This window comes from Urocitellus parryii, chromosome 8 (genome assembly GCF_045843805.1).
Source record: "Urocitellus parryii isolate mUroPar1 chromosome 8, mUroPar1.hap1, whole genome shotgun sequence".
Lineage (NCBI taxonomy): Eukaryota > Metazoa > Chordata > Mammalia > Rodentia > Sciuridae > Urocitellus > Urocitellus parryii.
The window spans coordinates 117,116,518-117,142,713 of record NC_135538.1 but is presented as its reverse complement, the minus strand read 5'-3'; the positions used below and the strand labels follow the sequence as shown (position 1 = coordinate 117,142,713).

Below are 26,196 nucleotides of genomic sequence, written 5' to 3'. Positions count from 1 at the left end.
GCAATTAACAAGAATACAACAAACAAGAAATGTTGGTAAGGATGTGGGGGAGAAGTTACACTCATATATTGCTAATAGGATTGCAAATTGGTGCGACCACTCTGGAAAGCTGTATGGAATCTCCTCAGAAAACTTGGAATGAAACCACCATTTGATACAGTCATCTCACTCCTCGGTCTATACCCAAAGGACTTAAAACCAGCAAACTATAGTGACATAGCCACATCAATGTTTATAGCAGTTCAATTCACAAGAGCTAAGCTATGGAATCAACCTAAGTGCCCTTCAACAGATGGATGGATAAAGAAAATGTGGTACATACACACAATGGAATACTACCCAGCCATAAATAAGAATTAAATTATGGCATTTGCTGGTAAGCAGGTGGAACTGGAGACTATCATGATAGGTAAAATTAGCCAATTTCCAAAATCCAAAGGCTGAATGTTCTCTAGGATATGCGGATGCTAACTCACAATACGTGGAAGCGGGGAGCAGTTCATTGGATTAGACAAAGGGGGATGAAGGGAACGGAGGGGGCATGGGAATAGGAAAGACAGTAGAATGAATGGGACATTACTTTTCTACATTCTTATATGACTACAAACCAGGGTAACTTCACATCATGTATAACCACAAAAATGGGAAGTTATACCTCACATATGTATATTATGTCAAAATAGACTATTGTCATGTATAACTAGAAAGAACAATTAAAAAAAACTCTGTAGGCAAGAGAAGACCACAGAGATGGAGCTGGGTGTGAACCCCTCCTCAGCTTGCTCCCTCCTCTCCCAACCTTCCTCCAAATACCAAGAACTTCAGTTTCCCCAAACTTCAGGACTTCAGGAAGACTTCATGAAACACAAAAGAGAAGCTGTCATGGGGTCCAAAATATTCTGCCCAGAATCACAGTCAGGAAGTCCTTCCTGAAGTCTGCCCACTATAGGATTCTTACACAGAGAGACAGGACACTGAGACTTTCAGCAGGAAGCAGCATTTATTAGTGCTGGCACTGGCCAAGGGGATTTGCACCCAAAGGCTGAGCCCTGAGCACAGTGAAGAGTTGCCTTATATGCCCTCTGTTAGCTCCCCCTTCACATGTTAGCCTGTTTGTCTCCCCGTATGGTAACAAACATTCTAGAGTATTCTATAGAGTTACTAGTGAGCTGTACCAGTGTTGCACATGCACACAAAAATACTGATTGTGCCACGTTGCCTTCCCTTTGTCCTGGGAGGGCCCACTCCCATTCCTGCTGCGTCCTGTTGGTGCTCAGTACAGCCCAGAATGTGCAGGCGGTGACCAAATGTCACCTCTCAGGAAACCCCACTATGAGGACAATAATTAAAATAATTACAACCATCTCCCTTATCACTATTTTGTTCCTTTTCTCTAAGTCACTCTACTTTCTGATGCTCCTTTTCCTGCAGTCACCTCATTATTTATTAACCCCACCTGAAGGTTAGCTCCTTGAGGAGAGTGGATTTTGCCTGACTTTGGTTTAATGTATTGTAAGAGCCAGGAACAGAACAGATAAACACTTTTTAAGGAATCAGTAAATCCAAGGACAAGATCTCCTTGGAGCCCAGGAAAGGCAGGTAGTTTTCCTGGATGTTCCTGGGGGTCCTCTTTGTGCATGTGTGCATGACAGGGGCTACTTACTACTTTATTCCCAACTGGAACCCCTCAATCAGCAGCCCTACAGCACCCTCCACACTCTGGACATACATGAAGTTCATGACCAGGGAGGAGTTCTGACCCTTTATTGTATTGACAGCCTCCTGGATTCAGGAGGGGGATCCTAACCAGGTACAGGATGACCCAGCAGCCTAAGCTCAAGAATTCACTGCTGCTGCCTGTCTCACAGTCCTGCCCCAGTTGCAGACTGTGGATCCCTCAGGAGCCTCCCCCAGAACAAAACCCCCAAACTCTGGTGGCACATGGCAGGGATCAAAATAAACTCAAAACCACAGGACCATTAATTTGGAGAAATGGTGAGGATAAGGTGTTAGGCTTGAGGAATGTAGCAACAGGACTTCTGCTTTGGTCCCAAAAAAGAAGAGGCAGGATGTTTGTGTCCTGGACTCTTGGGGTTGTGGAGAGATGGCCCTCCAGGCTCCAAGAGGGTGCCTGATCTGGTGTCTTGGAGAAGGGTCCACGCTTGACATCTAGAAGGATGGTAGTTGGACACCTGAACTTGAAGGTCTAGAGAAGTAGAGAGTGACCACCTCAGCATCCAGGGGAGATGCTGGGTGGACGCCTTGGCTCCTACTCTTCACAGGTCTTGCAGTAGCCCCCTGTGGTCTTCAGCTACTGCCACACCTACTCTTGACCCTCTGTCTCCATGGCTGCCAGCTGTGTAGCCAACTGCCAGCCCATAGCCCCCTGTTCCTGCAGCAGCTCCTACCAAACCAAGACATCCAGGTAGCTAAGGCTTGTTGCACGATGACTAGGGTGGGCTTAGAAAAGACCATGACATTGGAGAATAATAAGTGGGACCCTGAGAACCTGAGAATCAGGGACGAGAGCTGGGCACTTCACTGTGAGGCAAAGGCCTTCTCTTCCCTCCTCTCCTTGATTCTGCCTGCACCCCAGCATTAGTGAGTGTGGCTCTGGAAGAGGGGGATCCCCTTAGTCAATTATCCTCTTGCATCTGCTTCTTTTCCCATTCCTTCCCTGTGTGTGTTTGAATTACTCTATGCATGTAACACAGAAGACTGTCCAAAACATACAGTGGCCTACTGATGATGGACAGCTAATACCTGTGTAATGACCAGCCTAGTAAAAAAATGGAGCCCTCCTTCAGCACCCCAGCCAGAAGACCCTGAACCTCTCCCCAAACACACCCATCCCCTGCCCCACAGGTGTTCAGTAGGTTGACCCTTCCCAGAGCTTTTTCTGATCTGATTCCTCCCTCTCTCCTCTTCGGCCTCCATTCCCTTTGTGAACCTATTTCCTCCCCTTGTTCACCTCTTCAACTTAGGCCAACACTCCAGGGGCTCCTCTCACTCCTGCCCCATCAGTGTCAGAGGTAAATGGGGAGCTGAAGCTCTGGGCCTTGGTTCTTGTGCCCTGTGAAAGAAAATTTGTAGTCACATATGAAAAGCCAACAAGAGAATTTTACTATAAGTGAAAGTGAGGCTCAAGCAAAGAACGCCCTCAAGGGAGAGAGTGTGCCATCTCCCAGCAGAGAACACAAAGGAAACTTGATACTACTTCCAAACACATTAGGTTTGATGTTTGCCAGGAGAACAGGGGTCCACCTTCTGCAATCTTCATTAATCTGAGCAGGGTAGTGTTTTATCCTAGTTGGTCCTTCTGGTAACTGTCATGGTGACCATACCATTCAGGGGGGCTTCATGCACAAGTCAATTCTATGTTAATATAGGAGATAGGGTCCCTACCCAGGCAAACTGTACCTTAGTGCACCTGTGCTACTAAAGTCCCTTCTGATATACATTGAGAATCCTGTGGCTATAAATCCTAACTTTACAGTGATCTCACTAGACTGTCAGGAGTTGCTCCATAGATCTTTCATCTGGATTTATTTCTTAATTTGTTCCCTTTGCTTCCCCCTGTTTATTCTCAGGGTTAGTACACCTATTTTTTTTCTTATGAGTTACTCATTTATATATTCAGTTTTTGTTTTGGTTTTGGTTTTGTTACCAGACATTAAACCTAGGGGCGCTTAACCATTGAGCCACATCCTCAGCCCATTTTTTAGTTTTTACTTTGAGACAAGGTCTCACAAAGTTGCTTAGGGCTTCCATAAGTTGCTGAAGCTGGCTTTGAACTTTCCATTCTCCTGCCTCCCCTTGTTGCTGGGATTACAGGTGTGTACCCCCACTCTGGCTGTTCATTAGTATTAAAGGCAATTTAAAGAAAACCACATGACCCTTCTACTTTATTGTTTTGTATTCCACTGTTCATTATTAATTACCACCTAACACTAGGGTTGGAAAATCTGGCCCAGTAAAGGGGACCCTTGAATCTGGGAACAACAGTAAGAACAAGTCTCAGGGATTCAATGGTCCAAGGCTCCATTCAGGAAATTGAGGACATGCATTTTGTTCAGGAGGTTCATCCATAACCTGGGAACCTGCCTTTATGGCATGGAGACCTGGAGGCTCCCTGGGACAAGAGTCACTGTCCATCAACTGGGAGGAAACATATTTCATCTTGTATTTTGAGTAACAGTTGGAATCCCAAACCTGACACGGGATGAAAGCGCCAACTTGTGCGCACAGCCCTGTACAGTTGCCGCAAGCCTAGGGAGACCCAGGACTCAGAAATGAGTACAAGAAACGGAAGTTCAGGTCTTCCGTGCTCAGCCACGTGGCCACACGGGGGCGCCGCTGCGCTGCCCTGCGAGGCTGCCTGAGAAGCTCTGGGGAGGACCAGGCAGTGGAAGGACTAGGGCAGAGATGGCAGATCTAGAGAGGGTGCATTGAGGGGGAGATGAAGATGCTTCTGAGTTGTTTTTAAAGGCACAAGAGTTAGAGGACGTTCCTACAAGGAATCCTGCCGACTTCTCAGATCTTCCCCCTCAAAGCCCTTTCTCCAGTTTCTGGATAATCACCTGGAAAACTGAAAGAAGAGCATATGAATTTTCTTTCTACAAACTGTTCCTTTTAAACATAGACTTTAGCGAGGCATGGTGGTGCATGCCTGTAATGACAGCTACACAGGAGGCTGAAGTGGGAGGATTCCAAGTTCGAGCCCAACCTGAGGAAGTTAACAAGTTATCAAAACAAAAGGAAAAGGACTGGCAATGTAAATCAGTGGTAAAGAGCCCCTGGGGTGTAATACCTATACCACCAAAATAAATAAAATATTTTTAGATTGAGAAAAAGATAAAGGTTAACAGAGTGCCTGTAGATCACGTACTTTTTCTCTGTTAACATCTTAACTATGATCATGCATATGTCGCACTATTAAAGCAATATTGATAAACTATTTCTCAGCAGCATGCTCATTTGGATGTCATTAGCTTTTATTAATGACCCTTTTCCATTCCAGGATACATTTGTACATTTAGTTGCAATCATTCTCCTTAAGGCTTCTCTGGCATGACACTTTCTCAGGTTTCTTTCTTTCTTTCTTATTTTTTATGACATTCATATTTTTGAGGAGTGCTGCTCAGGAATATTGCACAATGATCCTTGATTTGAGTTTGGTTGACTGGGCTGTGGGTTGGGGGAGAACACAGAGATGAAATGTCACTTAACACAGCATGTCTAGGGCATGCACTGCTCTCTTGACTCATCCCTGATGTGTGAACCTTCTTCACCTGGCCAAAGTAGAGCTACCCAGAATTCTCCCTGGTAACTTCTTTAGTTCCTCCTGTTCCATGCTGCAGTCTGTGGAAGTTGTTTAGATCTACAAGAAAATATCCAATATCTCCCATTGTGGTTGTAACATTTTATATCCCTGCCAGCAAGTATGAGGGTTTCTGTTGCTGTGTGTCTACATCAGCATGTGGTATTACTGGGTTTTTAAAATTTTAGCCACATTAATATGTGGGTAATGATATATTGTTGTTTCAGTTTGCATTTCCCTGATAACTATTCACAGTGTCCATCTTTTCAAGAACTTATTTGTCATCTGTAAATCTTGCTTGGAGAAGTGTCTGTTCAGACTTTTACCTATTTTTTTCCTATTTTTTGTTTGTGCAAAATTATACATAATGATGAGATTTGCTTTTATGTATTTGGTCATGCACATGAAATAACAATGTAATTTGTTTTGCCAAATTTTAAATGTGGTTTTCTTTTTTAAAGGGGTTTTCTTCTTGATTACTTTTTAGGGGATTCTTTCTGTATTCTAGATACAAATCTCTTATTAGATATATCATTTACAAATACTGTATTGTTGGGAGCTGCCACATAGGAACCGAGTGCCCCTTGGCCTTGAGTGATGAGAATGTGGAGATGTGGCAAGCCAGCCACGGGCTGTGTGTGTATGAACTATGAGCACTGAGCACACAGAGTGGACTGAACTGATGTTGCCCCTCTGTTTGGGTGGACCTCGCTCTGGTCTTTTCCCTTGCTCTGCCATGATCCCCACACAGTTCATGAGATGGGCATAGCCTCCTTAGATGTCCATCAACCTTGACAGCAGACATCACGAAGCTAGATTCAACCCCCTGAAACTTGACCCCTTCCTCATTTGAATGGCTTCTTCTCAATAAAAAGGGTAAACATGCTCTCTTTCTCTCTCTCTTTCCATGGACCCCTAACGTCAGAGGAGCTGTCATAGGACCCAAAGAAAAAGGTATTTCTCTGTCACTGTGTGGTTATTTTGTGCAGCTCACTTCACCTGGAGAGACCCTGAGTGTTTTAGTCATGGAACACTGTTATAGTTAAAGCTTTGTCCCAGGGTTTCATAAACTGACTTCCAGACCACTCACGTATCATCAAATCAAGCCTTTATTGAAGCACACCAGTGGCGGCTGACCAGAACATAAAGCTGTTCCCCTAATCAGTCCTGAACAATTGTAAAGGCACTCCTTATAAGTCTGAAAACCACAAAAGGGATGTTCGGGGGTCTAGCCAATGCAAGCAAGCCAGGTTACAGAAGCAGGAGAGTTCAGTCAAGCGGCGGGAAGGGTGCATTAAAATTATACACAATCACAGTTAGCCCAGTCACCCCAGTTACAGAAACAGAGCCCCATTAGGTAGTTCTGTGTTCATAAAGGTTTCTATAGCAAAAGGAAAAGAACAGCTTGCCCTAGTCATGATCTTCCACTTGGCCTGGTTGTTTTACAGAATGAAGTCATAAAACAAAATGGAGTCACATTTGCTTCTATTATCACACACAATATTGTATCCCGGTCTGTGCCCTTTATTGACATAACAATAGTGATGCACATTTTTTTTTAGGCAAAAGAAGTGAGAAATTGCTATCTGTGATGGTTTTTGTGTGGATGACCTAAGGAACAAGGGATGATGTTGAGAGAGGGGAGCACCACGATTAACTTTGTATATTCTTACCTTTCAAGTACTATACTGAATAGGAGTGGTGGGAGTGAACATCTGTCTTATTTCTGATTGGGTATGAATCCTATTGTTTAAAATAAACACCATTAACCTCCCTTACACTTGTGACACCATTGACAGTTCATATCCAGATTCTACCCTAAGTCTATGTGTGTCATAGACTATGTCATCTAGGTTGGTGAAAGTTATACTCTGATGCTTGCACCATGATGAAATTACCTAACAACGTGTTTCTTTCTTTTTTTATTGGTGCATTAAAATTATACATAACAGTGAGATTCATTATGCCATAACCTTACATGCACATAACTTGATCAGTCTCATTCCTCACTGTATTGCTTTTCCCTCTCCTCCTCCCTCTCCCTGATCCTCTCTTGCTCTACTCTAAGGGTCTCTCTTCTGTCTTTTGTAATTAAGTCAGTGCATTATACTTACATATGGAAGCAGGATTCATTGTGGTGTACCTGCACATGGACCACGCATAACTTGGTAGATTTCATTCTCCAGAACTTCCCTTATCCTCCCCCCTCTTTCTCTCAATCCCCCTTTGTACTTGATTTGTTCAACTTCTATTTTAATGAGATTCCTCTTTATCCTGTTTTCTTTTGTTCCTCTCCAGTTTCTACATATGAAAGAAAACTTCTGCTCCTTGACTTTCTGAGTCTGTTTTGTTTTTTTTTTTTTTTTTTCATTTGGCATGATGTTCTCCAGTTCTATCAATTTATTAACACACCACATTATTTCATTCTTCTTTATGGCAGGGTAAAACTCCACTGTGTACAGATAGCACATATTATGTCCATTCATCTGTTGACACACACTGAGGCCAGTTCTATAACATGGCTGTTGTGAACACTGCACTGCTGTAAACATTGCTATGCATATCTTAATAGAGTATGCTGATTTTGGTTCTTTTGGACAAATATCAAGGGGTAAGATAGCGGGGTCACATAGTGGAGTCATTTCTAGCTTTTTGAGGTATTTCCATACTGATTTTCAAAGTGGTTGTATTAATTTGCAGTCCCACCAACAATGTTTGAAGTGTACACATATACCCACATCCTCTCCAGCATCTATTTATGCTCTTCATAATTGTTCTTCTAACAGTAGTGAGAGATGAAATCTCAGAGTAGTTTTGATTTATATATACACATATATATGTATATATGAAATCCATTTGCATTTCTTCTTTTGAGAAATGTCTGTTTAGTTCTTTTGTTTATTTATTGGTTGAGTTACTTGCTTTTCTTCTGGCAAGTGTTTTGAGTTTTTATACATTCTGGATATTAATCCCTTGTCAGAGAGTATCTGTCAAAGGTTTTCTCCAATTCTGCAGGCTCTATCTTCATGCTCTTAATTGTTTCCTTTGCTGTACAGAAATTTTTTTGATTTGATGTTCACTTATTGACCCCTGGTTTTATTTCTTGAGCTGTAGGAGTATTATTAAGGAAGCTGATGCCTGAGCCAACATTGTTGGAGTGTTGGCCTGTTTTCTAGCAGTTGCAATGCTTCTGTCTAATTCCTAGGTCTTTGGTCTGCTTTCAGTTGATTTTTGTGAGGGTGAGCGATAGGGATCCAGTTTCATTCCTCTGCATATAGATTTCCAGTTTGCCAGGTACCATTTGTTTAAAAGCTATGTTTTCTCCAATTTGTCTTTTTGGCACCTTTGTCAAGGATCAGATGACTGGGTCTCTCTAGGTCAGTCTCTATACCTTCTATTCTATTCCACTGGCCTTCCTGTATGTTTTTATGCTAATACCAAGCTGGTTTTGTTAGGACAGTTGTGCACTGTAATTTGAGATTAGGTATTTTGATGCTTCCAGCATTGCTCTGATTAGTAGCACACAATTACTTTGGCTACTCTGAGTCTTCTCTTCTTCCATGTGAAATTTAGAACTGTTTTTCCTTTGAGAACATCATTGGTATTCTGATGGGGATTGCAGAGAATCTGTACATGACTTTTGGAAATATGGGCATTTTGTCAATATTAATTCTGCCAATCTAAGAACATGGGAGGTCTTTTCATCTTCTTTGTTCAGTGTTTTATAATTTTCACTGTACATGTCTCTCACCTCCTTGTTTAGATATATTCCCAGGTCTTTATTTGTTTGAGGCTATTTTGAATGGAATTTTCCTGATTTCTTTCTCAGCAGGATCATTATTGGTGTCCAGGAAAGTTTGACTTTCCTTTGTTGATTTTTTAAAATATTTTTTAGTTGTAGATGGACACAATATATTTATTTTTATTTGTTTATTTCTCTGTGGTGCTGGGGACGGAACCCAGGGCCTCATGCATTAAAGGCTACCACTCTACCACTGAGCTACAACCCCAGGCCTTGTTTGTTCATCTTGTATCTTGCTACTTTGATGAAGTTATTACCTCTAAAAGTGTAGAGAGTCAGCAAATAGAGATCATTGAATTATTTTCTATTTTTAACTCTTTAATATTCATCTCTTGCCTGATTGCTCTGGTTAGAGTTTCAAGTACTATATTGAATAGGAGTGGTGAGAGTGAACTTCTGTGTCTTATTTCTATTTTTAAAGAAAATATTTTCAGTTTTTCCCCATTTAGTATGGTATTATCTTTGTGTTTGACATATATAGCACTCACAATGTGGACACAAATTCCTTCTATGTCTAGTTTCTTCCGTTTTTGTTTGTTTGTTTTTTAGTTATTGATGGACCTTTATTTATTTATTTGTTTGTTTGTATGTGGTGCTGAGAATACAAGCTAGGCAAGCACTCTACCACTGAGCCACAGCCCCAGCCCCTCTTCAGTATTTTTAACATGAAGACGTACTGAATTTTGTTTAAGGGTTTTTCTACATTGACTGAGATGATTATGTGATGTCTGTCTTTAATTCTATTTATGTGATATATTACGTTTACTGATTTTCATATATTGAGCCAACCTTGCATCTCTGGGTGGAACCCACTTGCTCTATAATCTTCTTATTGTTTTTGAATGTAAATTGCTAATATTTTATTAATCATTTTTACATCTATGTTCACCAGGCAAACTGATATATAGTTTTGTTTCCTTGATGTGACTTTATCTGCTTTGGTATCAGGGTGATACTGGCTTCATAGACAGAGCACATTTCTTGTCATTAGGTGAAGTAGGACTCTATATTTGATACAGAAAAATTATAAAATGTTAACCATAATAAATTAGGAGTTTAAAATAATCCATACCCCTAGACCAGAAAAATGTGTTGCATGTCCTTCTAGTCTGTCATCACCTTCCTCCTGCAGCCTGAATGCTGCGTGTTTCTCTTCTCCCCCTCTCTTTCCTCAGGTGATGAGCACAGGCTTCAGTGGCCCCTGATTGTCCTCTTCATATTCCATTTTCCAGGTCAGTGGGCTCTTTGGCTCCCTCAGAAAGCAATTTCTCATTTTCTCCCTCCTTCTCATACCCCACTACTACATCCCCACTCCTCACTCCTAGAGGATGAAATACTTTTTCTCTTCACTTGGAAAAAAAGTAGGACTCAGGTTAGAACTGCCTCATAATCCCATTACAGCCCCCACATTTGAAACTGTCCCACAGTGATGGTGGATGGTCTTTGCTGTCTGAGGCCACCTCTGCACTTGGGAACAAGGTTGGCCCTCCCTCCCCTGCATCATCACCTTCCACACTCTGTGGCTCATTTATTAACCTCTCTATAGAAAACAAAATTCCTCCTTAAAAATTCACCATCTATCCTATATCTCCCTCCCATACTGCCCCCAATTCTCTGATACACCTTATAAAGTGATGTCTGAGTCCTTTCTCTCATGTTGTCTTTTTAATCACTGATTTTTTTTTCTAGTGGAATTACAGCAGCATTTCAAAGGTCAAATGCTTCTACAAGGCTTTCTATAAAGACAAATGACCCCAGTCTTCCAAGCAGCCCCATTTCCTGATCCCAGGAATTAGCCTGCTTTACTTCTTTTGCCTGATGCTGTGTCCCTAAATAGAATGCTAACAGGGCTCCTCCTTAGTTTTCCAGTTTCATGTGGCACTTTTAATGGACAGCTTCCATTCACAGACCCCTGTCCTCTCAACATTTTATAATTTCCATTAGATCACCATTTTTACATTCACTGACTATAAAAATGTTATTCACAACTAGGCTTGTAGCTTTCATGACTTTGTTTCCTTGGACTGACTTTTTAACTTCCCTGCAATTAATAAAAGTGTTCTTCCTTCATTTGCTTAGTTTCTGTTGTTTTCATTACTGAGACTTTCCCAAACTCTCTCCCAGGGTCTGTGCTAAGGTTTGAATGTGTGTTCCAAGGTTCATGTGTTGGAATCTTGATCTTCAGTGTGGTGCTGTGGGGAGATGGGGCCTAATGGGAGGTGGGTAAGTATGAGGGTTTTGCTCTCCTAAATAAATCAGTATGTTATTTTGGAAATGGGTTGATGCCTCCTACCTCTCCTGCCCTCTCTTTTGCCTTTACACCTCCTATCACACAAGGAAATAGCAGGAGGGCCCTCGCCAGTACCATGAACTTGGACTTCCCAAACATAATAATGGTGAGAAAATAAAACATCTGGGCTGGGGATGTGGCTCAAGTGGTAGTGCGCTCGCCTGGCATGCGTGAGGCCGGGGTTCGATCCTCACCACCACATACAAACAAAAACGTTTTGTCCACCGAAAGCTTAAAAAAAAAAATTTAAAAATTCTAAAAAATGGGGCTGGGGATGTGGCTCAAGCGGTAGCGCGCTCGCCTGGCATGCGTGCGGCCCGGGTTCGATCCTCAGCACCACATACCAACAAAGATGTTGTGTCCGCCGAGAACTAAAAAATAAATATTAAAAAAATTCTCTCTCTCTCTCTCTCTCTCTCTCTCTCTCTCTCTCTCCCTCTCTCACTCTCTCTTCTTTATAATTTCCTCAATGTGTGGTGTTCTGTTAGAGCAGCCAAAAGACTAAGACAGTCTCCACCAGTACATTAAAGCATAACTAGGACTCCACCAATTTGGTCTTTGTGAAGACACTTGTCCTAGAGCTGGACTGTGAAGCCACACCTGGGCTGGATGCCTTCACAATGGAGCAAGGCTGACTCCCTGGATCTGCTTCACCTCATGGGGGAACTTGGCCTCCCTCTCTTGTGCTGGCTCCCTATTAACTTCATCCCTTCTGTCCCCTTTCCTTGGTTTTCTCCATCATTTTTCTCACTTCATTTAGCCACATCCTATAGGAACATGGAGCAAAAAAATATTGAAACCCTAAACATCTGAAATGTCCTTAGCACACCCCAGCTCTAAGTCCAACTTTAACTTAGTACAAAATTCTGTGTTGAAAATAGTTTTTCTTTGAATGCACCTGATATGGCTTCAACATTGTCTAGCTTCCAAGGCTGTCTGTCTTTCCTGCCTCTGGAAATGTTCAGGGTTTCCTTTTTCTACCTAATTTCTGAAATTTCATTGTCATGCATCTTGGCGTGGGTCAGTTTTCCTTTATTTTGTGGCAGTTCAAATGTAATTGGGGGGGGGGCTGTAAGCACTGAGAATTTTTCTTGAGATTTTAAAATCATTCCTGACTCTCTATTTTGGAATTCATCTTGTTCAGTTGTTGAAAATCCTTTATTGATGCCTTGTGCTCTTATAGTTCTTCTGTCTTCCTTACCTCTATTTTTCTAGCTATACAACTTCTTTTCTGGTACTATTTTTAATTGTTCAAGTCATCTACAGACTTATTCACTTCTGTGACCAGTTTTTAATTTCTAAGAACTTCTTTGTTTTCTTTCTACATATAATTGCACATAATTCCTTTACTTGTTTACAAATACCATATCTTTTTACATGTTTTAGCAATTACTGAGAGTAGTGGCAGTGAATCAAGCAAAGAAGTTATAGGAGCAGTTGGGATCTCTCCACAGTTTACTCAGAGCAGCAGTTCTCAAAGTGTGATCTGTGGAACCCTTGGAGGTGTTCAGACTATTGCACAGGACCTATATCTTCAAAAAACATTTTTATAATATCACTAAAACATTACTTACAATAAAGTAAAACTTGGCAAAGTGGAAGGTATAGTACCAAATTGTAATCATAGTTATTGTATTCGTGAGCACCTTTTAACTGCAGAAGGGAAAATGTGCCAGTTCACTTAGACATGTCCTGAGTGAAGTGTTAAAAATCATTAACTCTGGGCTGGGGTTGTGGCTCAGTGGTACAGTGCTTGCCTTACATGTGTGAGATACTGGGTTTGACCCTCAGCACCATATAAAAATAAGTAAATATACCCTGTTCATGGATAGGCAGAACTAAGATTATCAAAATGGCGATATTACCAAAAGTTCTCTATAGGTTTAATGCAATGCCAATCAAAATCCCAACGGCATTTCTTGTAGAAATAGATAAAGCAATCATGAAATTCATATGGAAAAATAAAAGACCCAGAATAGCAAAAGCAATTCTAAGCAGGAAGTGTGAATCAGGAGGTATAGCGATACCAGATTTCAAACTATATTACAGAGCAATAGTGACAAAAACAGCATGGTACTGGTACCAAAACAGGTGGGTGGACCAATGGTATAGAATAGAGGACATAGAGACTAATCCACAAAGTTACAACTATCTTATATTTGATAAAGGGGCTAAAAGCATGCAATGGAGGAGGGATAGCATCTTCAACAAATGGTGTTGGGAAAACTGGAAATCCATATGCAACAAAATGAAACTGAATCCCTTTCTCTCGCCATGCACAAAAGTTAACTCAAAATGGATCAAGGAGCTTGATATCAAATCAGAGACTCTGCATCTGATAGAAGAAAAAGTTAGCTCCGATCTACATATTGTGGGGTCGGGCTCCAAATTCCTTAATAGGACACCCATAGCACAAGAGTTAATAACAAGAATCAACAAATGGGACTTACTTAAACTAAAAAGTTTTTTCTCAGCAAGAGAAACAATAAGAGAGGTAAATAGGGAGCCTACATCCTGGGAACAAATTTTTACTCCTCACACTTCAGATAGAGGCCTAATATCCAGAGTATACAAAGAACTCAAAAAATTAGACAATAAGATAACAAATAACCAATCAACAAATGGGCCAAGGACCTGAATAGACACTTCTCAGAGGAGGACATACAATCAATCAACAAGTACATGAAAAAATGCTCACCATCGCTAGCAGTCAGAGAAATGCAAATCAAAACCACCCTAAGATACCATCTCACTCCAGTAAGATTGGCAGCCATTAGGAAGTCAAACAACAACAAGTGCTGGCGAGGATGTGGAGAAAAGGGTACACTTGTACATTGCTGGTGGGACTGCAAATTGGTGCAGCCAATTTGGAAAGCAGTATGGAGATTCCTGGGAAAGCTGGGAATGGAACCACCATTTGACCCTGCTATTGCCCTTCTGGGACTATTCCCTGAAGACCTTAAAAGAGCATGCTGCAGGGGCTGGGGATGTGGCTCAAGCGGTAGCGCGCTCGCCTGGCATGCGTGCGGCCCGGGTTCGATCCTCAGCACCACATACAAACAAAGATGTGTCCGCCGAGAACTAAGAAAAAATAAATAAATATTAAAAATTCTCTCTCTCTCTGTCCCCCTCTCTCTCACTCTCTCTTTGAAAAAAAAAAAAAAAAAGAGCATGCTGCAGGGATACTGCCACATCGATGTTCATAGCAGCACAATTCCCAATAGCTAGACTGTGGAACCAACCCAGATGCCCTTCAGTAGATGAATGGATAAAAAAAAAATGTGGCATTTATACACCATGGAATATTACGCAGCACTAAAAAATGACAAAATCATGGAATTTGCAGGGAAATGGATGGCACTAGAGCAGATTATGCTTAGTGAAGCTAGCCAATCCCTAAAAAACAAATACCAAATGTCTTCTTTGATATAATGAGAGCAACTATGAACAGAGTAGGGAGGAAGAGCAGGAAGAAAAGATTAACTTTAAACAGAGACATGAGATGGGAGGGAAAGGGAGAGAAAAGGGAAATTGCATGGAAATGAAGGGAGACCCTCATTGCTATACAAAATTACATATAAGAGGATGTGAGGGGAATGGGAAAATAAACAAGGAGAGAAATGATTACAGTAGATGGGGTAGAGAGAGAAGATGTGAAGGAAGGGGAGGGGGGATAGTAGGGGATAGGAAAGGTAGCAGAATACAACAATTACTAATAGGGCATTATGTAAAATTGTGGATGTGTAACCAACATAATTCTGCAATCTGCATTTGGGGTAAAATTGGGAGTTCATAACCCACTTCAATCTAATGTATGAAATATGATATGTCAAGAGCTTTGTAATGTTGTGAACAACCAATAAAAAAAGGGAAAAAAAGTAAATAAAGATATTATGTCTACCTATAATTTAAATATATTTTTTTTTAAATAATTATATTAAATCTTCATTACATAGTTCATTTTATAAATACATTTATTTTTGATAGAATGGGAAGTGCACATAAAACACATCTGCTACATTCAAAAGTAGGATGTTTGTGTCAACAAAAGCCATTTAGTGAGTTGTACGACTAGCCCTATTTTATGGAACACCATTCCTGCTTCAAAGAATGAATGACAGGGGAGGTATTCCTTACACTTCAATATTTGGCCAACATTCTAAAAAATGACCTCAACCTGTCCCTTTGAGATAATCCACAGACAGCAATATATTCAATGATAACATGCATGTTCTCAAGAGAAAATGAGAATCTGGGCAAACCTGTATCTACCACTATTAATCTGACAAACTCCCAAGTACTTACAACACTTTCTGGTGAAATCTGTGGTGATATCAGCATATGACCTCTTGATTATTTCACTTAAATATGTTAATACTAGAAGGTCTATATAACTTGGTCAAACAATGCGTGACTAAGAAATATCATGCATCAGCACAAGATCCATTCAATGTGAAGACACACCCACAGACGTTAATGAAATAGAATATGAACTATTCAATGATAATATTTCAGGATCCTCATGGCAAAGAACCTTTAAGAAACTAACACTTGTGTCATTTTAGTGTAGTATCAAAGATGAATATTGGATATGTTATTAAAAACATTCCTCCTATATATTTGTGTGGTTGTATTTTTTGTTTCAATCAAAATCACAGGTTAAATGCAGAAAATATGAATATCTAGTATTCTCTATTGACAAAAAGAACTTTCAAAATTCTAAAAAATAAAATGATCCATTTTTTATTAAATCTTTTCATTTTGGAAAACAGTTATTTCTCTTTGAAACTACTGTTTCTGTTAACATGCAATTAGTTATTAATATTAAGAAGGAATAGTATATCTCTTAAATGGAATTAATTTCTAAGGTGGCAAATATTGATAGACATAATGCATATAAACTTGATTACCTCTGATTACTACTTTCTAGAACAAATAAAGATACTGAAACCAAAAATTTGAGAACTGCTGATTCTACACCTTGAGGCAGGAATCAAGGTGAGGGTGTGTGTGACCAAGGACGACAGTACAGAGTAGGGTTCTGGGCAAAGTCCCAGTCCCGGGCGTGGCTCTCAGGGTCTGGAGCGGTGCCTGGGGTGTGGACACTGAGTACTGGGGATTTTCTCTCTGGAGTTTCACTTCTTCTTCTCCCAACCCGTGTCAGGTCCTTCTGCCTGGACACTCCTGACGCGGCCGCAGGTCTCACTCCCATTGCGTGTCTTGCTCCTAGAGAAGCCAATCAGCGTCACAGCTGTTCAGGTTTTAAAGTCCCCATCCGCCGGCCAAGCCCCAGATCTCCACAGAGCTGCAGGATGCGGATGATGGCCCCACGAACGCTGCTCCTGCTCCTGTCAGGGGCCCTGGCCCTGACCGAGACCTGGGCGGGTGAGTGCCAGGTGGGGAGGGAATGGCTTCTCGCGCGGGAGGAGCGAGGGGACCGTCCTGTGAGCGCTCAGGATCAGGGGAAGCCGCGTCCCCGCTGCCCCCGGCCCAGACCCTCCCCACTCTGGTGCGGTTCATCCTGACCCTCCACTCCCGCCCCTAAGTCCTGCCCTCCCGCGTCCCACCGACCCCTAAGCTTCTCTAGACCTCGCTCCTCTCCTCCTGGCGTCGTCAACCTGGGACCCGGGTCTGGCGCCTGGAAGAGGATCCCGGGGTCTCAGCGGCTCCCTTCCCCAGGCTCCCACTCCATGAGGTATTTCTACACCTCCGTGTCCCGCCCCGGCGGGGAGCCCCGCTTCATCACTGTGGGCTACGTGGACGACTCGCAGTTCTCGCGCTTCGACAGCGACGCCGAGAATCCCAGGGAGGAGCCGCGGGCGCCGTGGATAGAGCAGGAGGGGCCCGAGTACTGGGAGCGGCAGACACGGATCGCCAAGGGTGACGCACAGTTTTACCGAGAGAACCTCGACACCCTGCGCGGCTACTACAACCAGAGCGCGGACGGTGAGTGACCCGGGCCTGGCGGAGGCCGCGACCCCTCCCGTCCCTCACGGACGGCCCCGAGTCGTCAGGGTCCCCGGGCCGAGGGCCACCCCAAGGCTGGGACCCGCGGGGACCCCGACCCAGACAGCGCCCGGGGACTGCGACGGTTTCGGTTTCACTTTAGGGAGAACCCGGGGCGGGCGGGGCGGGGCCGCGGCTGACGGGGGGGGGGGGGGACAGGCTCTCACTCCATCCAGATAATGTATGGCTGCGACGTGGGGACCGACGGGCGCCTCCTCCGCGGGTACCAGCAGCACGCCTACGACGGCAAGGACTACATCGCCCTGAACGACGACCTGCGCTCCTGGACCGCGGCGGACACGGCGGCTCAGATCACCAAGAGGAAGTGGGAGGCGGCGGGTGCCGCGGAGCACCACAGGGCCTACCTGGAGGGGGAGTGTGTGGAGTGGCTCACCAGATACCTGGAGAACGGGAAGGAGACGCTGCAGCGCACAGGTGTGAGGGGCTTCACCTGCCTGATCCCCTGGAGGTCCCTCCTCCAGCTCCCCACAGGAGGGAGGAGAAGGGCGCCCACACTAGACACCTCCTGCTCCTGGTCCAGGGGGAGGAGTGGGCCTGGACCCCCAGGGGCTGCCCTAGAGAGGAACTGAGGCCGCTGTCTCTCAGGACAAGTGAGGGATCCCGTCTCTCTCTCCCTGGCGGTGGGAAAGACAGTGAATACCCCACCACAGGTCCCTGTCACCAGCCTTGGCATCAGGAACAGACTGTCAGGTCCACTCCAGCCTAGTGTCCTGGGAGGTCTGACTCCAGCTTTTCCACCTGTCTCAGCCTCTACCCAGACCAGAGTTTGAAGTCCCTCTCAGAGACCTGAAACCTCTTACACTAGGTTGTCTCGATATGATTCTAGAACTTTCCAAGGAATACATTATGCGAGAATCCTGCCTTCTGGTTTATGTCTAGGTTTTGTGCTCCTCCCCACCCGGATCATGTTGTCCATTCTCAGGAGGGTCATGTGAGCCCTTCAGTGGTCCATGAGGAAATGCCAAAATGTCTGAATTTCCCTATTCTTTCCCTCAGACCCCCCGAAGACACATGTGACTCACCACCCTAGCCCTGACGGGGATGTCACTCTGAGATGCTGGGCCCTGGGCTTCTACCCTAAGGAGATCACCCTAACTTGGCAGCGGGATGGAGAGGACCAGACCCAGGACATGGAACTTGTGGAGACCAGACCTTCTGGGGATGGAAACTTCCAGAAATGGGCAGCTGTGGTGGTGCCTGCTGGAGAGGAGCAGAGATACACCTGCCATGTGCACCATGAGGGGCTGCCTGAGCCCCTCACCCTGAGATGGGGTAAGGAGGGATGAGGGCCCAGAGCCTGTTGTCAGGAAAGCAGGAGGCTTTCTGGAGACCCTCAGCAGGGTCAGGGCTGAGAGCTGGGGATCAGAGACCCTCACCTGAATTCCCTTCCTCTCCCAGAGCCACCCTCTCAGGCCACCATCCCTGTCATGGGAATTGTTGCTGCTGTGATTGTCCTTATTGTCACTGGAGCTGTGGTCAGTTTTATCTTCTGGAGAAAGAAAAACACAGGTAGGGAAAGTGCAGGGTCTGAATTTTTGACCCACTGGTGGTTTCAAGTAGTTGGTAGAAGTGTGCCCTGCCTTGTTCATGGGAAGTAATATCTACTCGTGTCCTTACCCAACCTGGAATCTGTTTACTTTTTGTAAAGTGCATAGAAACTAAAGGACAAATATATCCTCTTGATGTTTGTGGTGATGGGACCTGATTCCCAGCATTTAGAGGCCAGAGGGGAATCTTCCTGCTGAGGAAGAACTCAGGAGAGTAATAAGCTCCATCTTTACGCATCTATATTCTTCTTGTCTCCTGATCCTACATCTGCAGTCACAGTTCTGGAGACTTCCCTAGTGTCCAGGACTAGGGGGCGCCTCTAAGACCTGTTTTCAAGCTGCTCTCTCACAAGATGTTTTCTTCCCACAGGAGTAAAGAAAGGGCCCTATGCTCCAGCTGCCTGTAAGTATGAAGAACACTGATCCCTGAGGCCCATGGACGGTGTAATGGGGAGCAATGGGGGAGCTGATCCATCTCATAATTCCTCCATTACCCTCATCTCCTGTGGGCTCTGACCAGGTTCTGTTTTTGTTCTGCTCAGGTAATGACAGTGCCCAGGGCTCTGATGTGTCTCTCACTGCTGAGAAAGGTAAGATTCTGGAGGTCCTGGAGAGGGAGAGGGGTTGGGGAATGGGGAGACTGCTGGGTTACAGGGACTCTCTCAGGGATTTGTGAAATTTTGAGTGTTTAATGGGTTGTTCAGAGTGTCTCCATTACAAGGAGTGATCTGAATCTGTTCATAATACTTTCTTTTACAGTGTGAGATACTGCCGTCTGTGGGACTGAGCAGTGCAGGATTTCTTCAGTTCCCTTCCTGCTCTCTACTGCAGTTTCAAGAGTTCCTGGCTACTCTTTGTGCAGCTGGCATCTGATTGTGTCTTTGTGTCTGTGTTCCTACAATCATAATGTGAGGCAATGGAGAGAGGAACACATCCTTGATCACCAGGACCCCTCCCCACAATGTTCTCTTCCTCATTCAACTTTCCTATGTAGCTGATGTGGGGCTGGGATGTCTTCATTCCTGATTTAGCTTTATGTTGCTCTGAATTGCAGCGTCTTCCTCCCCTTTTGGAAAACAGAATGTGGATATTGATTGTGTTTCACATTTGTGCCACAGTATATGTTGATGGGTTAATTAAATGAGAAGAGGATTCCTAAAATTTCTGAGAGAAAATAAAACCAGAAACCTTCCAGAATCCATGTGTTTGCTGTGCTAAGTCTGTTGCAGGAGGGGACAGGAGAAGGATGAAAGAAGTTGAGAGTGGACAAGGTGGCATCCAGTCTGTGCTCAGTCCATCCTAGGTCTTTGTGGTCACTCTCAACTGGATCATTTTTACTGCTCCTTAGTCCTTGTCCATTCAGATGAACCTCATCCCATCAGGACCTCTGATGACAGGTAGCATCACCAGGGCTGGTCCTGTCTCCAGGAACATGGCCAGGGAGGGCATCAGGCCACTGGGTTAACATAGGACGAGACCTGAGTCTGACCTTCTGCTCCCATCTTTTTTTTGTTTCTCACTTTTCACAAAGATTTATCCCTGTTCTTATTAGTAAGTTTGGGTTCTGGTCTTGTTCTACTCTGGGTGTCTCTCAGCGGTGACAGCAGAAGTTCATTTTTTCTGTCATTGACCCACAAGACCCAGGGCAGTTTCCTGGATTGTATTTCCTATCATTCCTCCAGGATTTTTAAAGGAACCAGATTATGGGAACAGCAGAGAGGAAGGATCTCATGATTTCTCATCTTAGATAAATTCCTCTTAGGCTTCCATCTTCTCTAACTGAGCAGTTTCACTGTCCTTAACAATACTCATCCTAGAACTTGCTCCATTACAGATTCCTGGGTTGATAAAAGAGTCTAACGGAGGTTTCTGTTTAGTTGGAAAATATGACCCATTAGGTAAGGATCATGAAGATCAAAATGTCCTTAGCAGCTGCGGAGAGCAGGAGGGCTGGTGTGGAGGGATGGAGGGCAGCATTTGTAAGAAAAGCCCAAATGGCCCTGATCTCAGTGTGAGAAACCCTTGACTGCAGATGCCACAGCAGCATTTGATCTGAAATTCTTTTAATAAAGAAGGAGGAGTTGACACTGATCATTCATTCATCTCTCATTTGTTGAGTACTGAGTAGATGACACACAGTTTTCACCTAGGATACATCAGGGAAATGAAAACAGGCCTGTGTTCTATAGGAAAGCAGAAGAAGACACACTGTCAGCAGAGTACCTGAGGACAGTGTTCATGTTAGGTGGTAAGTGTTGCAGGGCAGGTGTGAGAGTGGGTGTGTGGGGAAAGGGAAGTTGGCTGTTTTACTAGGGTTCTCAGCATGGCACTTATTAGCAAGGTGACCTTTGAGAATAGATTTGAAAGATGTAAAAGAACTTGTCATGAGGATGTTTGGAAGAAGAACTTTCTAAGCAACAGGAAGCTGCAGTGCAAATGCACCAGAGCAGAATCCTGTGTGTGTTCCAAGGAGAGTGAGGATCTGAGATGTCCTGAGCAGAGTCACTGAGAGGAGCTGAGAAACATGGCCAGTCGCAAGATCTGGAGGTAGACGGAAAGAATCTTGCATCAAGTGAGGCAATTTTGAGCAAGGCAGACACAGTGCATCTTTTCAAAGCATCATGCTAACTTCTGACCTGAGACCAGAATCGAGATGAGGACTAGCAAGGCAGCAGGAAAACAGTCAGTCCTATGTTGGAGACGTTGGTCACTTCCACTGGTGTATGAGCAGGGGAAATAGTGGAAGTGTTTGGATGCTGCACACATTTTGAAGATGGAATTTACAATACTTCCTAAGGAACTTTACCAGAGTATGAGAAAGAGGAAGTAAGAGTGCTGCCCCTTGGGCTGGGGATGTGGCTCAAGCGGTAGCGCGCTCGCCTGGCATGCGTGCGGCCCGGGTTCGATCCTCAGCACCACATACCAACAAAGATGTTGTGTCCGCCGAGAACTAAAAAATAAATATTAAAAATTCTCTCTCTCTCTCTCTCTCTCTCTCTCTCTCTCTCTCTCTCTCTCTCTTTAAAAAAAAAAAAAAAAAAAAAAAGAGTGCTGCCCCCTACCCGTGTGGGCAGCTGAACTTAAGGTTGCTCCTGTGAATTTTCAGGGACACCAAATAAAACACAGTCACACACTTTACCTTTAAACAAGCTTCAGGATGGCTTCTCCACTCTCAACCTCAGGCTCCCCAAATGGGAGAGCAAGAGAAAGTCACAAGAGACTGATGAGAGAGAGTGAGCACGTTCAGAAGAGGGCTTTTATTAGGGGGACCCTTATACTTAGAAAGTTTCATCCAAAAAGGCCAGAAGGGGCAGGGTTACAAAGGATAGGTGAGTGTAATTTGACCCAAGGGGCCATGGGGCAACATGCCTACGTCTCAAACTTCCAGGACCAGGGCAATATTCAGTATGTTATGTAGTGATTGATGGTCAAAGCCTTTCCGCTCCAGGATGGAAGGCGCAAATCATTCAGAGTGACTCCCCACATAAGAGAACAACAAAAATTTGTGACACTGTAATCAGAAATTAAAGAGTTATATCAATAAAGAAGGGAAGATTGTCATGAGCATATGTGAAGACAGGACTTTGCAGGCACTCAGTGGAGATGTTGAGCTGAGGTGTTCAAACTACTATACCAACAGCTGATGACCAAAGTGCTCTCAGCAGACCCAAGGGCTTGATGTAAATATGCATTTTTTGCTTGACTGGTGTCAGTCTTGGACAAAGTGTGGATAGAAGTGTCCTTGCTCACTCTCGCTTTCTGTATGGGTCTTGTTGTAGGTTGGTAACAAACATTCCACAGTCCAGTGCTAGGGCACTTAGTACACATTTGAGTAGCGTTGCTGTAGACAGAATAGTGTTCCAGCCTCTGCCCTGGTGTCAGATTAACAGCAGGAAGGAATCAGCAGTTCCTGGTGATTAAATTTTTAGTAACATGATATTATGTTTGCCTTTTCGCTTAAAATCAGCTAGAAAGAAGACATAAAACAGAAAAAGTATCCAAAAGTGGAGAAGATAACAATTCTTTAACTCAAAATATAAATGTGGGCAGAAATTCATGGAAAAAAAGTTGCTCTCATCACAAGGCATTTGCCCAAACTGGAAAAAATCTTAGCTTTGATTTTTTTTTTTTTTAGACTCAAGGTACACTGCTGTGTTAGATTTCCATTAATATAACCAAATACCTGAGGTAATTCACTTATAAAGAGGAAAGGTTTATTAGGACTCACAGTTTTGGAAAGTGAAGTCCATGATTGGCCCTGCCACTTTACTCCTGTAGTGAGGCAGCACATCCTGCTGGGAGCACTGGGCAGAGCAAAACCACTCACTCCTCACCAGTGAAGGAGAACAAGAAGGGGACAAGGGTCCAACAATGTCCTTCAAAGGCACAACCCCAGTGTTCTAAGCACCTCCCACTAGGCCCCTCCTCTCAAGGATTTCACCATTTTCCTGTAGCACCACCCAGGGACCAAGCCTCTAGCACATGGGCTTTGGGAATACTGAGCCTTCAATCATAACAAGCACAGAGGTAATGATCCTCAGAGGTACTTTGAGTAGAAAGTATAATAGGAGACATTCTGGCTTTCTGTTAAATCTAGGAAACAAAAAAATTATATCCTTGAGACCAGCCCAGATCCACCTCCTCTGAGCTGTGCCAGGTCCGTCCAGCCACTGGCAGATACCTGGCAGAGCTAAGGCCCAGGCCCAGGACCACCATCCCAGACCTCGTGGAGCCTGGGCCCAGGGTAGGCCCAGGTCTACCACACACACACATCTGGGAGCCCAGGCCTAACCCACTTCCACCTTGGGATACTGAAGCCATCCATAGCCTCCCCATGCAGTAGCCTCTACATGGCAACTACAGAAAGGATCTAGAAGCAGCTGCATCTTGGAGCAGGCATTCCAAAGCCATTGTAAGGACCACCCCTTTAGCCTCATCTCTGAAAGACGTTGCATCCATCTTGGGGCACCTCCACTGCTATCTTGAGTTACCTCCACTATCGCCACCACCACCTACAGTTGCAGTAGCATCCATCCAGGGACACTGGCAGGGTCTGGAAGCCCAACACCAAGGTGAAGTACAGATAATCTGCACAGAAACTACAAGACTATAGGGTATGAGCTGGGGGTGTGGCTCAAGCTGTAGCGCGCTTGCCTGGCATGCTTGCGGCCCAGGTTCGATCCTCAGCACCACATACAAAGATGTTGTGTCCGCCGAAAACTGAAAAATAAATTTTAAAAAAAAAGACTATAAGGTAGAAACTCTAAAACCTCAGAGCCACACTGCAAGAAAGGAAGACACATAGACAACATGAAAAAACAAGGGAGGACACTGCCTCAAACAAACCAGGATACTATAAAAACAGAACCTACGGACAGCACAGTTGATGAAATGTCAGAAAAGGAGTTCAGAATGTTCATAATTAAAATAATCTGTGAATTAAAGAATGACCTAAATGAGCAAATACAGGCAAAATTTGATCACTCCAACAAAGAAATAAGATAGCAAACCATTGATGACACCAATAAAGAGATAAGGGAGCAAATACAGGTAGCAAAAGATTATTTCAAGAAAGAGATAGAGATTCTGGGAAAAAAAAAGCAATCAGAAATCCTTGAAATAAAGGAAACAACAAACCAAGTTAAAAAATCAATAGAAAGCATCACCACCAGACTAGGTCACTTGGAAGACAGAACATCAGAAAATAAAGACAAAGTATACAATCTGGAAAATAAAGTTGACCACACAGTGAAGATGGTAAGAAACCATGATCAGAACATCCAAGAATTATGGGATAGCATCAAAAGACAAAATATAAGAGTTATAGGGATAGAGGAAGGCACAAGTTTCAAACAAAGGAATGCACAATCTCTTCAATGAGATAATATCAGAAAATTTCTCAAACATGAAGAATGAATTGGAAAACCAAATACAAGAGGCTTATAGGATACCAAATGTACAAAATTACAACAGATCTACACCAAGGCACATTATAAGGAAAATGCCTAGCATACAGAATAAAGATAGAATCTTTTTTTAATATTTTTATTAGTTATTGACAGATCTTTATTTTATTTACTTATTTATTTATATGTGGTGCTGAGGATCTAACCCAGTGCCTCATACATGCTAGGCAAGAGTGCTACCATCGAGCCACAACTCCATCCCCAAGGATAGAATCTTAAAAGCCGCAAGGGAGAGGAATCAGATCACATATAGTAGGAGACTCATTCATATCCCAGCAGATTTTTCAACCAAGACCCTCAAAGCCAGGAGGTCATGGAATTACATATACCAAGCTCTGAAAGAAAATGGATGCCAACCAAGAATCTTATATCCAGCAAAATTAAGCTTTAGATTTGATGATGAAATACAAGCTTTCTATGATAAACAAAAGTTAAAAGAATTTACAACTAGAAAGCCTGTACTACAGAACATCCTCAGCAAAATATTCCATAAAGAGGAAATGAAAATCAGCAGAGGGAGGTATTGCACTAAAGGAAAAAATAACCAGAGGAGAAATCAAGTCAAGTTAAATACCAAAAATAAATAAAAATGGCTGGGAATACAAATAATGTCTCAATAATAACACTGAATATTAATGGCTTAAATTCACCAATCAAAATATATAGGCTGGCAGACTGGATTTTTTAAAAGACCCAAAAATATACTGCTTCCAAGAGACACATAAGAAAAGACATCCACAGACTGAAGATGAGAGATTGGGAAAAATCATACTACTCACATGGACTGCGGAAGCAAGCAGAGGTTTTCATCCTCATATCAAATAATGTAGACTTCAAGCTAAATTCAATCAAAAGTGATAATGAAGGACACTTCATACTATTCAAAGGAACAATACACCAACAACACATAACAATTATAAATGTCTATGCCCCAAACAATGGATTAACTGCGTTCATCAAACAAACTCTTTTCAAGTTCAAAAGTCAAATAGACAACAAAACAATAACTCTGAGTGACTTTAACACAGCTCTTTCACCACTGGATAGATCTACCAAATGAAAGCTGAACAAAGAAACTATAGAACTCAATAATACAATCAATGACTTAGATTTAACTGACATATATAGAATATTTCATCCTTCAACAAGCAAATACACTTTCTTCTCAACAGCACATGGATCCTTCTCTAAAATAGACTACATAATATTCCACAAAGCAACTCTAATCAAATACAAATAAGTAG

The 26,196-nt window shown here is 43.2% G+C and overlaps 1 protein-coding gene across 1 annotated transcript; it reads left to right on the top strand.

The window, feature by feature from the left end:
• Positions 1-16,685: 16,685 nt before the first annotated feature.
• Positions 16,686-20,183, top strand: LOC113177106 (HLA class I histocompatibility antigen, B alpha chain-like). Its single transcript, XM_077801856.1, has 8 exons — positions 16,686-16,797; positions 17,092-17,358; positions 17,578-17,853; positions 18,436-18,711; positions 18,838-18,948; positions 19,357-19,389; positions 19,529-19,576; positions 19,746-20,183. Exons 1-8 carry the CDS (start codon positions 16,725-16,727, stop codon positions 19,748-19,750), a joined length of 1,089 nt encoding a protein of 362 aa, XP_077657982.1. The 5' UTR covers positions 16,686-16,724; the 3' UTR covers positions 19,751-20,183.
• The last annotated feature ends 6,013 nt before the right edge of the window (positions 20,184-26,196 follow it).